The sequence below is a fragment of the Pavona decussata genome, unplaced genomic scaffold, assembly GCF_977016875.1.
Source record: "Pavona decussata unplaced genomic scaffold, jaPavDecu1.1 SCAFFOLD_240, whole genome shotgun sequence".
Classification (NCBI taxonomy): Eukaryota; Metazoa; Cnidaria; class Anthozoa; order Scleractinia; family Agariciidae; genus Pavona; species Pavona decussata.
The window spans coordinates 268,056-284,071 of record NW_028145645.1 but is presented as its reverse complement, the minus strand read 5'-3'; the positions used below and the strand labels follow the sequence as shown (position 1 = coordinate 284,071).

At 40.1% G+C, this 16,016-nt stretch overlaps 1 protein-coding gene across 1 annotated transcript; it reads right to left on the bottom strand.

Annotated features, from left to right (window-relative positions):
- Positions 1–310: 310 nt before the first annotated feature.
- Positions 311–15,463, bottom strand: LOC146457563 (pituitary tumor-transforming gene 1 protein-interacting protein-like). Its single transcript, XM_085091826.1, has 7 exons — positions 15,299–15,463; positions 9,311–9,366; positions 7,794–7,899; positions 6,047–6,155; positions 2,231–2,299; positions 1,105–1,151; positions 311–735 (listed from the first exon to the last, which is right to left on the bottom strand). Exons 1-7 carry the CDS (start codon positions 15,381–15,383, stop codon positions 719–721), a joined length of 489 nt encoding a protein of 162 aa, XP_084947952.1. The 5' UTR covers positions 15,384–15,463; the 3' UTR covers positions 311–718.
- Between the last annotated feature and the right edge of the window lie 553 nt (positions 15,464–16,016).

Below are 16,016 nucleotides of genomic sequence, written 5' to 3'. Positions count from 1 at the left end.
CGTTTTTCTGTATGTAGCGTGGGATGTAGTCTTAGTTTATTATTCTACTTTGTTGTTTAACTATCATGTTAACAAAAAGATTCCAATAAGAATTTTACTGTAAGAAACATGTTGCAACAATAACAACAATAATAATAATAACAAAAACAATAATAATGATGATGATGATGATGATGATGATGGAAAAAAAACCCGTTTTACTGCGAATAGCTCAATTTTGCATTTGTCTGCTGTTTAAATTAGAAAAGTATTCCGTAAGAAAGGCAGAGACAACGGCGTGGGGTGGGGAAGTAAGACCAGAGCACGTCTGTTTGCATTTATAAAAACAAGTTTGATGTTCTTTAATTGAGCATGCTATAAAACTTCGGCAAATATATTAAAATACCATAAGATGACTCTCATGCTTGTAACGATATAATGATCCTCTTAATGGGGCCGTTTCAGCCAAATTCTCCACTATGGTGTTATAAAAATATCTGGAACTAGCCTAACGATATGAAATCTAAACAATATTTGATTTAAAATCGAAGAAAACGTTAGCTTTCTACAACAGCTAAAAATCAGAAATTAGAATTTCTATAGTAGGTAAAACTTTTGTACAAACACTGAAAAATTCGAACGCATAAAAATTCTTCGGCTAAAAAAGTTGCGTGTATCTGTCCAATGGCAACGTTGATAGCATGCAGTGATTTTGTCCATCCTTTAACTTAATTCGTCTTTATACAGGTTGGATACCTGCAAAAAATCAATTTTGCACCAGTTAATGTTTGACAGGGGTCCGTTTTTATTACTTAATGCTGTATATTGAAGAGCCAAGGACAAACACAAGCCGTTATTCACACAAAATTCAACCCAGAGGGTTCACTCACTGCTGTTAGACAAAATCGATTGAATGATTTGGTTCTACAGTCGGACCTCTATTAAGCGGCCACCCTGGGGACTTTGAAAACTGGCCGCTTAATAGAGGTTGGGCGTTGAATAGAGGTATCGAATACAGCACTTTACTGACAAAATAATAATTCGGGACTTTGGAAAGTGGCCGCTTAATGGAGGGTAGCCTCTTAATAGAGGTCCGACTGTATATTCTATCGCCACTATACTTACCATACTTCTTACGGATTTCATCACGTTTTTCCCGTCTCTCTGCTTCTCTGAAAAAAAAATTACATTACACATAATTATGCTGATTTGTTTGTTTGTTTGTTGTTGTTGTGTTGTTTTGTTGTTATTCTTCTTTTTGATTGAGATCTAACATACAGAAGATTGTGAATATTCTTGAACAGGACTGTTAAGGGGAAGGGGGTGTAACTTGCAACTGACTACCATCCCAATTCAGCCCTATCTCGGCTTACTCTTTCCTTTGTCTGAAGGACGCCTTGCTTTCACTAAAGTGTTTTTTTTTTCTTCGATTCACAAGAATTACTTGATCAAACCTGAACGAGATAAAAAGTATCCTGGATTAGCAATAACTTGGGTTCCGCAAAGCGGGTTAACCCTTCAGATTCAACTTTACTTAAGCGAGTGCTTCGGACAGAAAGTAACCATAAAGATAATTTCTTGACGTCCATTTTTCATAAAATCAATCAGGGCAACGAACGTGTTGTCTGAAGAACGATTTCGAAGCAAAGGAAGTTTAGTGCATAACCTATCAAAAAATGAACACATTAAATAACGATTGAGAAATAACGTAACCATACATGTTCTTAAAAGGTATTCTACTAACAACTTCTTTAAAATGGTACAAAAACCAACTTTGATGAAACTTGTGAGTCAGAGTTTTTACCCGGCAATAGAGACATTTAGAATTACATTTACGGAAAACAGCGAAAGGCAGATATGACCACGTGACCATGTTTACCCTATATTTGCCGCTCGCTGTTTTCAGTTTCTCAGCAAAATTGAGTAGTTTTGCGTTACCATCAAAGGTCAGAATTATTTTGCACTATTCTCATCTCTGTCTTAATTTTTTATAGAAAACATCAACGCGAATCTCACGTTGGCAGTAAACGCGATTCTTAATCTCTATTGTCACACTCTGGAATGAACCGTGTTTTTGTCAAAAATGTGAAAACCCTCGCGTAAAAAAGCATAAACAATGCCCCGATCGCTCTATGCTATGGACAGCGCACCAATAAACACTTTAATCTGTTACCTACAGGGCCCCACTGAATATCACTTTCGTGATGTGGGCTCCCTGTATAAAGATTGTTATTATATTATATTATATTACCTTTCTTTATGTCGCTCTTTTATCTCTTTACGCTCTCGACGTAACTTGGCTTCTTCCTTCTCAACTGCCCTACATTAAAAAAAAGAGTGATAACAACAATGGCAATGGCGTCAATGCCAATTACTAGCCGAACTGTAAGTAACCATAAATCCACGTTAAATACTTGAAAAACTTCACGATCAATCCAACTCGTTCAACTTGTACAATGTACAAGCCAGACACCAGATCGACGAAGACATCCTCAGTTAAGAGGTAGCTTTAGCATGGGAATGATGTTATTCAATGAATGACACAGGCATACTCGGACAAAGGAAATCCGAGTGCTCCTATCAGGAGCACGAACCAAACACCTTCCGATTACTAGTTCAGATGCTTACCACTGAACTACGGGAGACTTGTGGGAGCAAAGTCCATTAAAGTAAGTTAAGCATTGCCTCTTAACAAAAGCCTATTGTTGGAATAACAACAGACTATTGTCAAGAAACAATACTTCGAATACCTCTTAACTTAGCAGTGCTTAGTGAATCAGACATAGGAACGGTCTTCAAAGTACGTGTAAGAGAGAAAACGAAACTTTTAACAAGGTAATACTCAAGTTCTCCACAAAACCTTGAATTTGGTCATTGGACTAACCGGTATAAAAATTGGCCCTAAATGAATGCATAGAAATGTAACAAAATTTACAACGCTCTTGCGAAGCCATTGTTTTGCTCGTTTAATCCTATTGTTTTGTGACGTTCTGTCGCCGTAGTAACTGCTTTTAAAACTCCCTAGTGAAAGTGACAATGGAACGTCAATCGGCAATGTCGGTGCCATTGCGGTACGATATTCAACGCAACATTGTGGCCTTAAAAGATGTTTTCGTGTAACAGCGTGGGGACAACTTTTAGCCGGGCTATGTCCACACTATGCAGCACAGCACTTTATGCCGTTGTGAAAAATACTCCGGCCTGGTGTGAACAGAAGTGGCACAAAACCGCTGCTATCTTTCCACTTGAATCCATTCCTCGCTCCTCGTTGTTGACTTCCGTTTCGGTTCGATTCTCTCTCCGGCAAAAAAAAAAAAAACGATCCGAAATCAGCGTGTGTGAACGAAAGCCATTTTCGTGCCGACACAAGAGCGATATAGTGTAGACATAACCTTAACGAAGCGATTGTTTTGTTGCAACAAGTTTTTAACCTGTCTTCAAAACCACGCAACGCGTTGCCGCAGCAAAATGTTGCATTAAAAGTTGTCCACGCGCTCAGTATATTGCGTTAAAAATCGTCGTTAAAAGTTGCTTCATGTAACATCACCTTTACTGATAGCGACAGTGACAACACCGCTGACAAAGATTTCTAAGTGACAATTCATTCTCTGAGATGAAAAGTGAACTTTTATGACTTTATAAGTTAACCTACAAAGACTTTTTTCAATGTATATATGTCCATGCGAGAATTGACAAACACATATTACGCAATGAATGATTTTCCAGTAATCAGAGACCCATGTATGCGCAAAGGATTTTGGGATCGCCAGGGGACGAAACATTGCTAGTCGCTAGAAAGAAATGTATGGCGTAAAGTTGTTTCTTTGTCAAAAGCAGTGGTTTTGGACAAAGAGTAACGCATTTTCGCCGTGATTTTGTGAGAAGCGGAGGTGACTAATGTTTGTGCGTGGAAATTGTAAGTTTTTGTGTGGTTGATGCGATAAAATCTATCGATAAACACTCTTGCGTAAGGTTGATTGTGAAATCTACTGAATCTACATCAAGTTATTGTTTTGAAAAAGTAAAAACTTAGGCAGCTTAGGTGTAAATTTGAGGGGATTGACTCAATAAAGCTTTTCAGTTGTAATTATGTGTGTCGAGATTGTTTTCTTTTTAGTTACATACGTGTGTTATAACTTCATGGCTGCTGAAATTTTACCCAAACAAAGGAGAGAAATTATTGTGCGAGGGGATGGAAATTACCGAATTATTGCGCTGTGGAGGGTTGACTTAAGCCCTCAATTTAACGCATTGCATAGCTTTCAAACAATTAAGCTACAATGATGAAGAAAGGATCAAAAGACAGATAGCCGTGATAAGAAACACAACATCTTGCGACAACCGCAAAAGCAAATGGCCGGGCTCAGCAACACATAAGCTGCAAGATACATACATATACACCGTTCAAATCCTATCCTTATAGTGATAAAAACAGAGGCTATACTGTCACCGGATGCACTGAAATGGGCCATACCAAACCTGAACCAAATGCCACAAAGTATATAAGAACGGCAGTCGCTAAACAGAAACAACAAGAGTTCTAATAAACGATACGCATAACCCAGAAATGACCTTTGAGATCAAACTACAAAACATGCGACAGTGACCATCACGCAAATCCTACAAACGATAAATGGCATTTAATGAGAAGAAAATCAAGCTCTTAAAGAAAATTTACGGGGGACACCGTTCATTTCATAAATAAGAGGGTGTTCTCAAAAAGATATACCCGTGAGGGCAAAACTAAAACATGCACGTGAGCACGACGGCTTGTCAACCCTATATTTATACACCTCATATAGCACAGTGATCACCACCTGGCAATTAGGTTGTTTTATCGGCACACATACAATTACAACTGAAAAAGCTTTATTGAGTCAATCCCCTCAAATTAATACCTACGTTTGTATTATTTCGAGACTATTGGTCACCATTACTTGGTGTAGATTCAGTAGATTGCACAATCAACATTCGCATTTATCGATAGATTTCATCCCAGTTATAACACAAAATCTTACAATTTCCACGCACCAACATTTGTCACCTCCGCTTCTCACAAAATCACGGCGAAAATGCGTTATTTTTTGCCCGAAATCACTGTTTTTGACGAAGGAACAACTTTATGTCATACATTTCTTTCTGGCGACTTGCAATGTTTGCCCCCTGGCGATCCCAGAATCCTGTGCGCATAACATAGGTATCTGATTACTGGAAAATCATTCACTGTTTCAATATACAGAACGAGTAAAAATTCGCCAACTTCGCAATATGTAAATTAAACAACTTAGATATTAGAGATCGAAACCTCGCCGTTGTACAACGGCGAAGTGAATGCCTCTGTATCAAGAGAGGATGAAGGTACCTTCATCCTCTCTTGCTCTGACTATACAGCTATTTCAATTAACGTTGTCGGATTAAAATCAAGCTAAAAGACAAGACCGCAATGTTTTGTGGGATTATTTTTTATGAATAATTTCATCAAAATCATCCCTGCACGTGCAGGTCATTGTACTGCTAATTACAACCTATTGTTTTCTCCAGGCATGACTGATCTTGATGAATTTATTCATAAAAATCCCACGTAAACTTTCGGTCTTGTCTTTTAGCTGCATGCGACAACGTTAGTTGAAATAACTGTATAAAAGAGACTGAAATCTCGCCGTTGTACAACGGCGAAGTGAATGCCTTTGTGTTTAAAAGAGACTGAAATTTCGCCCTTGTACAACAGCGCAGTGAATGCCTTTGTGTTTAAAAGAGACTGAAATCTCGCCGTCGTACAACGGCGAGGTAAATGCCGCTGTATATTGGATATGTGCAGGGCAAATGAGATCACTTTGTTTTGCTATCGTTTGCGATCTTATGATTACAACTGAAGTGAACAAAGGTTTGTGGAATGGTTTGCGTCCAATTAGGTGACAAATTTAAATTCTGCGACCATAAAAAAACCAACCTTAAGACAACACTGGTGAAAGTTTATGAGAACAAGCGCAGGCCCATCCGCTCGTAATATCATGGAAATTTCAACTTCTAACTAAAAGTAGCTTAGCAAAGCAATATTTTCTCTTACCCGCTTCCTCTCTTTCTTCGACAGCAACAGCAGTAGATGAAACAACCCAGTGCAACCAGCACCACAAAACCAGTCACTGGAAGCGCAATGAGCAGGACTTTGCCAGAGACTACAAATATAACACAGATGTCAACTCTTGGTAGGGGCACTGTGTTAGGAAAGGGATACGATGACCCCTCCCCTCTTGATTCCCAGACTTGATGTCAAATTTGATAGAATGGAGACATATGAAATATTTAAAAGATTTAAAAGATGAACAACCACCGCAGTTACGAACGCATTCTCCGCAATTATGAACGCATTTAAATTAAGCAGTTGCGAAAAGATAGCCTGAAAAAAATCTGCTTCTGCCTTGAACGACCACAGGTCACCAAAGCGTATGTGACACAGGTTACCATGCAAGCGTGATTTAAGAGTTTGTATGGAGTTAAAATTAAATCGAAATTTAGACAACAATATTCCCACAAAACCCACAAAAAATATAAGAAAGTCTGAAAAAGCTTACTCGGTGTGTTTTGCTGTGTTTTCAATGCTTCTCAGTGCTTCTAAACGCTGTTTAGAGCGGTTTATCTCTCAGCAGCTAGTCCACGTGCATCACTGTATTATGTTAATGACAAGGTAGGAAACTTAAAGTCGAATTTGAATAAAATTTGGCCCGTCATTTGAGGAGAGCACTTCGAAAACCTCGCCAAAATTTGCTTGAAACTTAAGCTCTCGCTTACCTGTCTCTCCATATGGCAAGAAGGATGATGTGCGGTCCTTCCTGGGCAGATAATTTTCGACGAAGTTGATTTACGGAGACACAGGCCTTCGTGGAAAACAAAGTTCATTTCAAATTGGGTGCCATTTTTGCCGCCGACAGAGCCGTGTCGCTGGAATGTTGGAACAAACTCTCGGTCAAACCTAGGCACGAGTACTGGTTTTGTGGGAATATTGTTGTCTAAATTTCGATTTAATTTTAACTCCATACAAACTCTTAAATCACGCTTGCATGGTAACCTGTGTCACATACGCTTTGGTGACCTGTGGAACGACCGGGTGAATTTTTTCAGCCTTTCTTTTCGCAACCATTTTTAAGCTGCGTTCATTACTGCGATAGAAATCATTAATTTTATGTTGTTGCTGGTATTATTTTCTACATTTTACTCCATTTCTATTTTAGAATCTATCTATCCACCAATCCATCTATCATGATCTATCTATCTATTTCAGGAGTCCAGATCTGGAATGCTCTTCCCTCAGTCTGAAAGAGGAGACATCGCTGGAAAGATTTAAGGCTAAAATGAAGTCGCACACTATCTGCACAAGCATTACTTACTAATAATTTTATATCTTTTGCGTGGACTTAAATTCTAATTGCTTGTGTATATTTAAGTGTGATGCACGGCTTTTAGGTAGAACAAAGTACTATTACTTTTGTTAATTTTTTTTTTGATACATGAAACAGCCCTGGGTAAGTAACGTTATCTGCCTGCCTGTCAGTCTGTCTGCCTATCAGCTACTCCAATTGCGAATGTGCGTACACGGTGGACGACGACCGGTTGACAACTGTATTGATGGTTTTTTCTGAAAGTGGAGCATTTTCGGCGTCGTGAGCAGAGCATTTGCAATCTTCCTTGATTTCTGTACACGGCCTTATCCTACTATAGAACAGTTGCAACGTTGTGAAAACAATATGGCAAACTTCCGACAGAGGGTGGATATATAATCGGGTGCATGTGGGAAGTTGAAATTGAACTTCTCTCACCTACGCACTGTTCAACCATCCACTCCTGGCCTTCGCAAGATTTTTGAAGAGTCTTATCCACAATGCTGCCCTCCTCGCACTGTTTGGTTGGCTCACAATAAGAGCACTAGGAAATGACATTATTGTATTAACACATGTGCCTTGAAATGATTATTTTCGTTGCTTCGCATGCAGCTTTTAGGATCAATAACTCTGTTTTAAATGTAGGGCGCTCAGACTGAGCTGAGCTAAGGAAGTCGGGGAGTCACGATCAATCGCGATCTCAGAAAAGTGACATCGTGTCTTGAAGCGGGCCGTATCTCTCTATTTCTCTACTCCATTTGCAAAACAGAGAACAGGACAAGGAAGGTGGAACAAGCCGCTCAATTTAGAAACGATCTTTATCCTTTTCTTTTCGCGCTCCCTGTTTTCTAATGCTATAAATATTTGGGGGCCTCGTGCTAATCTAAATACTCTGAGGTGTCTTTTCGCCGTTTTAGAGACAAAAAGGGGGGTCACTTGCAGATGTTTCACATAAATCACGTTCGTTAGGCGTTTTCAATAGGTTTATTCTGAGTGGAAACAAACGCGGATAAATGTCCTTTTTATTCACATTTTCATCAGCTACCTAAAACATTCTTATTGATATGGGTAAACTTAACCTCAGAATCATTTTTTTTTTAAAGGAACGCAAGCAGGCAGCCTGACGGTTAGTCTGGCTTGTGCTTTTTTTGAATTCAATTCATTCATTTCGTGTTCTTCGTGTTTGATGTAATATATCAATGTCGATTTCCAAACACCGAGAAGTAGGTTGGAAAAACGAGGCGCAGGCGGGTTTTTTTTTTAACCAACTTCGAGGTGTTTGGAAATTAAGGAGGAAACACTTTTCCTCGTGTTTGATATATTACATCATATACAGCTTTTCAAACTATTGATAATTCTTGAAGAAATTCGAAGCAAAAGTTAACAAAATTTTATGATAATTAAGATCACATTTCTAAACCTCCTTCACGGTAGTGATTTGCTTTGTTTTGGCTTGATGAATTATTAATGAGTTTGAGAAGCAAAAATGAAGAGGGTTAGAAAGACGGCATTCATCTTCAACCATCCTTTTACACTGAGATATCGATAATAAATAGGAACAGTATACGAGAATAGTCTTCTTATACATCTGCAGCGTCAAAGCGTTTGTTTTAGCCCCCGAGAAGGAGCGCAGCAGTGGGTACAATGTTATGGGTTTTTTTTTTTTTGTTAGGACGAGTGATGGGGTGGGAGGGTGGTATTTTGGCTCTTCTAATTAGCATACTATCTGATTACTGGGCTAAAGTCAAACAGAGTTCTCGGCTGGGCTGCAACAGTTTTCGATGGGCAATTTGGTGAAACCTATAACTCAAAAATGGCTGTGATCAGGCCTACGGGCATCATGGCTAATTCGGCCCTTTCGGACTAGAATAGATCTTTCAATTTACAGTATTCACGCCCTCAAACTCGGGCAAAAGCATTTAAAAGTCTAGTGACTCGTGTTAAAGGTAACTTACCCCAGAATGTTCAATGCAGTCTTTGCACTCCTTGCCACTGTACTGTGAACAGTTTGCTAGAGCAAAATGGAACATGCACCAAAGAATTATAAAAGCGAACGACCTGACTAATTCTACCTATACCCATGGAACTAGAGGGGTCATTTTGAGCTTTTGCACCTGATGTCAGCTAAATACAGATCATGATTTGTGAATCAGTTGGAGTGAAGAAACTGTCATTTCATTTCAAATAAGAAATAATGAACAGCTAGGATTTTAGACGGACCCAAACACTAATCCTAGTTTTCAAATATTCAGCATGAGTATTGTGTTGGGGGCCATTAATATTTTTGTTAGTCGGGGATACATGGGATGGCAAAATTTGAGCAAGAATGGATATGAAAAGAAATCAATTCCATTTGCAGGGGTCAGACAGAAAATTCAACATTTGGAAGACCTGATACGGCCACCAACTTCAGTGGCAAAAAATAAACTCCCTTAAATTGAAGTGACGTGTAGGGCAGGGGTTGGGGGAGGTGGGGGTGGCAAACAATGGCCAAATTATTCTACCAAGGGTACAATTGGATGGAAAAAAATTATACCAAGCTTGATCAAAACAAATGAAAGGTTCCTCAATTGTCTTAGTTTACTGACATAACTGTCCCGGAAAAGGAAAACTGAAACAAAACATTTGGGCACTATGGCCTCCTATGTTAAGGATGGAAATGATTTGTTCCTGGCCAATTCTTTAAAGAGGGAATGCCTGGTTGGGAGACCAAGATATGTCCAGAAAAACACGCAGATTCATGAACTGTATGATAGACATCACAAGATGTACCCTAACCTTAATTCTTACTAAAACACAAAATAGTTCTGTCAATTCAATTCAATTCAATTCAATTTTATTCACACTTATTAGAAGGAAATATGAAGTCACATGAAAACAACAAAATGGCCTGTTTTATATGAAGTACCCAAATTCAGGGTTAGGTGCATTTCTGGACATAAGTGCCTGGACTATAAACCCTTTTCTAGAGCATTAAACATCGATCTCCTTAATGAAATGTAGCATGTGAACAGGTTCCCAAGTTAAGTGGGGGCTATAGCGCGAAGACAAAAATTGAGCTCGGAGAGGAGAGGGCGGGGGGGGGGGGGGGGGAGAAGAAAGGGAGGGAGCCTGTGGAAATTCTTTTGATGCTGCCGTTCTGCCCTCTTGTAATTAACCTGTGAGTAATATGTCACAAGGTAATTTTATGCCAATCATTTGCTCGAATGAGTCAGAATATCAATAATATTTGGCAAGTGGAAGATAAAACTCTTGTCAAAACCAGTCAGTAAATATTCCAAAAACATCTTGCTTTTTACCCACAGATTGTAGAAAAATCTTCAGCTCTTTTATAAGCTCAACGATCTGAGGAAAAGATTCGTTCTAGTTACATCTGTCCAAACTGCAAGCTGAAGAAGCTTCACAATTTATGCAAATGTACACCAACTGACATCCAAACGATTCAATGTGTCAATATTCCTTGCACAGCTGTCAACAAACGCCTATCTAACCAATCAGATCATGATACCAGAATCTTGTATCACAAGACAACAGCATTCAAAGAATGTCCACACTGGCTCCCTCTCTTTCTTTCCAGCCCCCATACCGTGCTCTGCTTCCCTGGCTGGCCCATTTTTCTTTCCACCCTGTACCCCATTAGGGAGCCTGAGCACAGGCTAATGAAATGCAGAATTGTATTACCAAACGACATCTCCCGGGAATTTGGCATTACTCAGGTAATCTCTTAAAACATTTTACTCAACTGTGTTGAGTATACTTCTCGGACATTATCTGATTTTTCTCAAAACATACCCTTTACAGCTGGCGATTGACTTAACCAAAATGTGAAATCTCTGTCGTATAGATATGAAGAAATTTCATGTTCATGTATGCAATGAATGACCTTTTTTAAATTTCTTTGTTTAACGCATCAACAATCACGTTCATAAAAAATGCTACTACAAAAAGTGTGTTTGTTTGAAGAAAGATGTTTATAAATGAATCCAGTGAATTCTTATCATCCCAGTCCTACAGATTTAATGTGCTACTTTGGAGAAGTCCAAGATAATATAGTCTGACAATACAATTAATGCATTTCATTTAACAATTAGTCCACGAGCGCGCATTGGATATGAGATGATAGATAGCCAACAAGCGCAAGTGGAATAATTGTTTTATTAAAAACAATCAAGAAATATTGCTAGATCCCTTGCAAAAATGTCAGCGAGATCTCGCCGAGATCTCGGTTATCTCGCCGAGATTGGCGAGATCTCGGCGAGTTGACCGAGATCTCGCCGAGATTTCAGTAATTCTCGGCGAGAATTTTAGCGGGCAAAAAATTTCTGCGAGATCTCGCCGAGATCGCGTTAATCTCGCCGAGGTAGGCGAGATCTCGCCGAGGTAACCGAGATCTCGACGAGATTTCAGTAATTCTCGGCGTGATTTTTAGAGGGCAAAACTTTCAGCGAGGTCTCGCCGAGATTGCGTTAATCTCGCCGAGGGAGGCGAGATCTCGGCGAGATTTCAGTAATTCGCGGCGAGATTTTAAGAGGGCGAAAAATTTCAGCGATATCTCGCCGAGATTGCGGTTGCGTCTTCCATCTCGGCGAGATTCGCGGCGAGATTTTTAGGGGCACCGAGACAGGCAAGATCTCGCCGAGACAAATGTGATCTCGGCGAGAAAACCAAAATCTTGCCGAGACAACCACGATCTCGACAAGACACCGCGATCTTCGCCAGATTCGAAGCGAAGACATGTGAACTCTTCAGTGGTAAGGATTAAGTTATGAGCTTGAATGAGTTAAAACTTCAGCTTAACCCTCGGTGAAAATATAATTTGCTTTCATTTTTTTCATGCTATAACTGGAAATTGATGAGCTTCAACTAATTGATTTAAATTGTTGGCCGAGATCGCGCTTCGGCAGATTAATATTAGTGCGCGTCTTAAGATGAAAGTGAGAGGAACGCTACTCATACCGGACGCTCGTTAACATACTTATTTACTATCATAAAATGAATTCTTTGACCTGATAATCTTATCGTTTTATTGTCTAAATCTTTAACTCACCTTTTTAGGCAATTTTTGTCCCTCAAAAGGCCGTTTCAGTCATGTCGTAATGCCTGCTGCGAACGATTTTTCGGTACAGGTAGCACAATTTTTGAAAACGCGTTCTTTCCCTTTTCATTACACTGTCTTCAGTTGTCGACATTTTTTGATTGTGCTCTTTTCCCTCACAATCCCCGTAAACAACTTGCCGTCTCCGCGGCTTGTCACTTGACAAATGGCGCGAAAGTCCCAAGAACAACGTGAATTGGGCAATGTGATTGGTTAATTCAATCACGCCACCCGGCGATGCTCGCGTAAGCTAAAAAAAAGTTTGACTGAAAGTTGAGGTTTGCGAGGCCACAAAAATTAAAAATGAAAAGTTAAGCTTCATGACAAGTTAACCATTCGTTTATGGCTGGAAATCATGATAAAAAAAACCTGTGGTCAACCGGAGAATAGCACACAAGGGATATGATGGGCACTGGTCAACTAAAATGATGCTGATTAAGTTAACAAACTACGGTACCCGAACTAACTGAACTAAACTGAACTGCACACTTTGAACTCAGTCACCGTACATTTTTTACGGAATGTCCTGGATAATTAAGGTGCTGAAGACGGAGGACTTAAAATTTGCTAAAGGCATGTTCAAGCTCGTTAAGCTATAAGCGTGTTAAGAATCAACTCAGTGGAAGTGACCATCAAGTTTGCGCGAGAATTGAGATTTTAATGGCTTTCTTCCACAGCCTTGTATGTCTTGATTGAGAAAGAGGTTAGTTTCTTATATTATTTATCCGTATTTCATCTTACTTAATAGCTTAAAGAAACACTGAGAGTAAAAGAGTTTGTTTAGAAATCGATAAAAGCTTTCACAAAGCGTAATTATCTACACAAACGATTTCATCTTTATAACTCGAAACCTCGAAGGGAAAATTTTTGAAATAAATTGTTGGTGATTCACAACTTCTATATTCGTTTTCAATTTGAAGCAGTTAGTTGGCATTATTCATTTAAATCATAAGCTTACCGCTTAGTTTCGCTCTTTTGTCCAGATTTCCCAGCTGTAATGATTCAAATGATACGGTAGAAAGTAAGTTAAGTGGTTGTTTACTTACAGAAGTTATATATTCACTTTTTCGTGGAAAATGCTTAGGGGCGTCTTGAGAACGTAGTTTGGTTATGAGTATCCTTCCAATGTTATTCCGCTGGTTAAGAATTTCAAACCAAAAAGCTTTACTTTCACGTCTGGGCCGGGTTGTTCGAAAGCCGATTAACGCTAATCCACGATTAGAAGTTAATCGGCGCTTTTCATCGCCCTCGCTAATTTCGAGCTAAAGGTAAAGAAAAGTCTAAGTAAAAGCTGAGGGCCAAAAATCTTTTCGAAGAATCTTTGTTGATTAGCAGTTACACTCGAGTCAAGGTTTGCGTTAATCCAGGATTAGCTTAACCGGGCTTCGAACAACTGGGCCCTGACGATCAAATTTTCAGTACACCGCTGCGGCTTGCTCGCCGAGATCCTGCCAGGGATTCCTCGCCGCGTTTTTAGCCGCCGAAATTCTCATCTCACCGAGATCTCGCCACTAATCTCTCCACGTTTTTGACCGCCGAGATTTGGCGAGATCTCGGCGCGTTTTTGACCGCCGAAATTTTCATCTTGCCGAGATCTCGCCACTAATCTCGGCGCGTTTTTGGCCGCCGAGATTTGGCGAGATCTCGGCGCGTTTTTGGCCGCCGAGATTTTCATCTCGCCGAGATCTCGCCACTAATCTCGGCGCGTTTTTGGCCGCCGAGATTTGGCGAGATCTCGGCGCATTTTTTCGCCGCCGAGATTTTCATCTTGCCGAGATCTCGCCACTAATCTCGGCGCGTTTTTGGCCGCCGAGATTTAGCGAGATCTCGGCGCGTTTTTGGCCGCCGAGATTTTCATCTTGCCGAGATCTCGCCACTAATCTCGGCGCGTTTTTGGCCGCCGAGATTTGGCGAGATCTCGGCGCGTTTTTGGCCGCCGAGATTTTCATCTCGCCGAGATCTCGCCACTAATCTCTGCGCGTTTTTGGCCGAGATCTCGTCGAGATGAAAATCTCGGCGGCCAAAAACGCGCCGAGATTAGTGCCGAGATCTCGGCCGCGATCTCGCCGAGATCTCGACCGAGATCGCGGCGAGATGAAAATCTCGGCGGCCAAAAACGCGCCGAGATCTCGCCCGCGATCTCGGCCGAGATCTCGGCGAGATCTCGGAAAAATTTTCACAAGGGATGTTGCTGATTTCGCTGTGCAAGAATAACCAGCAGACAATTTAATGATCGCCATTTCTCAGGCATGGTATAATGGCCTATACACCATGGCCGCTAACCCAATCAAATCCCTCGAATTCCATTATACAATGATTCAGTTTTTTTATAAATGTACATGCAACAAGTCACGCAATTCTAGGCGATCCTGTAACGCAACACAAGCACATCGTGGGGAAGTTTATAATTCCAGTCATATTCTGGATCATTTTATCAAATAAAACGTTTCAATTGTTTTGGTAACATTTGAATCGAAGAAATGAAACATAACAGTTATACTGTTAAGCCATACAGACGCGTATAACGCTTGAAATTTAAGCGATTGAACAATCAAAGCGAAAGAAGATGAAAATAATGATATTCCTTGTTCGAGCAGAAACGGCTTTAGTTCGATTCACTTCAGATACCAGCAAAAAGTTGTTTAGTTGCCCTCGCAAACCATCTGACTAGTTCATATAAATGTAGCCAAACCGGGTGGTTTTGTAAACGAATGTAATGTAAAGACTGGAGCTAGAAACTTCGAACGAAACACAACATTTGTCTTTAGCATCGATTGTGTGACCTTCGAAACTAAAGTACAATCGTAGCTACGATCAAATTGGAATCGACACAACATAATCAACTCACCGGCAGTAACGTGGTGATGCCATATCTGCGTGAAGTAGAATGTGGCGATAAATATGCGGATCGGGAAATTGCTTAAACGAAACATGTTCAAGTCTTTAAAAGGAGATCGAGGAAGCAATGTGTGTACGCATACAAATGAGACGGAAGTTGTGGTGCGGATATTTGGAGCCGAGTGGGGGACTGGATTCGAACACTCAAGGATAGGACAAACTTTTCGAGAAGACAGGCTAGGATTTTTATTTGCCGAGAAAGCGAGTAATAATCAACTGTAAAGGAAACTAGTTCCTGTTAGAGATCGCAGAGTCTACTGTAATAAGGATATTTATTCGGGCTTAAAGTTAAAGTAAAAGACTGGGTCTTGCCTTATTACGCGGGATGCCCTGAAGGGGCATACCGTGTCTTAAAACGGGTCGATTTCTTTTTTTTTTTTCTTCGTAGTAGCTACAAATCGGTACATTAATTTATTCATTAAACTCTCCCCTCTCCTACTCGGGATGTATGTCGCTTATATCGTGAGGGAGGGGACCCACTCACCCCTACCTGTGTGACGTCAATGCATCATTTGATATATTTATTAATGAAGGATTAAATAGTCGCGCCATATTGTTTTAACATGTTCTGGACTCAAGTGTGCCGTTTTCAAACGGAAATTTCACCATTTCGAAGCGGTAAATCGAAAGAGTAACTTCTAAGAAGCACCCGACACGTAAAACGGTGG

Excerpts from the sequence above, each read along its gene's own strand:
- LOC146457563 (XM_085091826.1), bottom strand. The coding sequence starts at position 15,383 with ATGTTTCGTTTAAGCAATTTCCCGATCCGCATATTTATCGCCACATTC. Across the intron at positions 7,900-9,310 it reads ACTGCATTGAACATTCTGGG|TGCTCTTATTGTGAGCCAAC; the intron begins GTAAGTTACCTT and ends GTCATTTCCTAG. Across the intron at positions 1,152-2,230 it reads AAAGAGCGACATAAAGAAAG|AGAAGCAGAGAGACGGGAAA; the intron begins GTAATATAATAT and ends TTTTTTTTTCAG.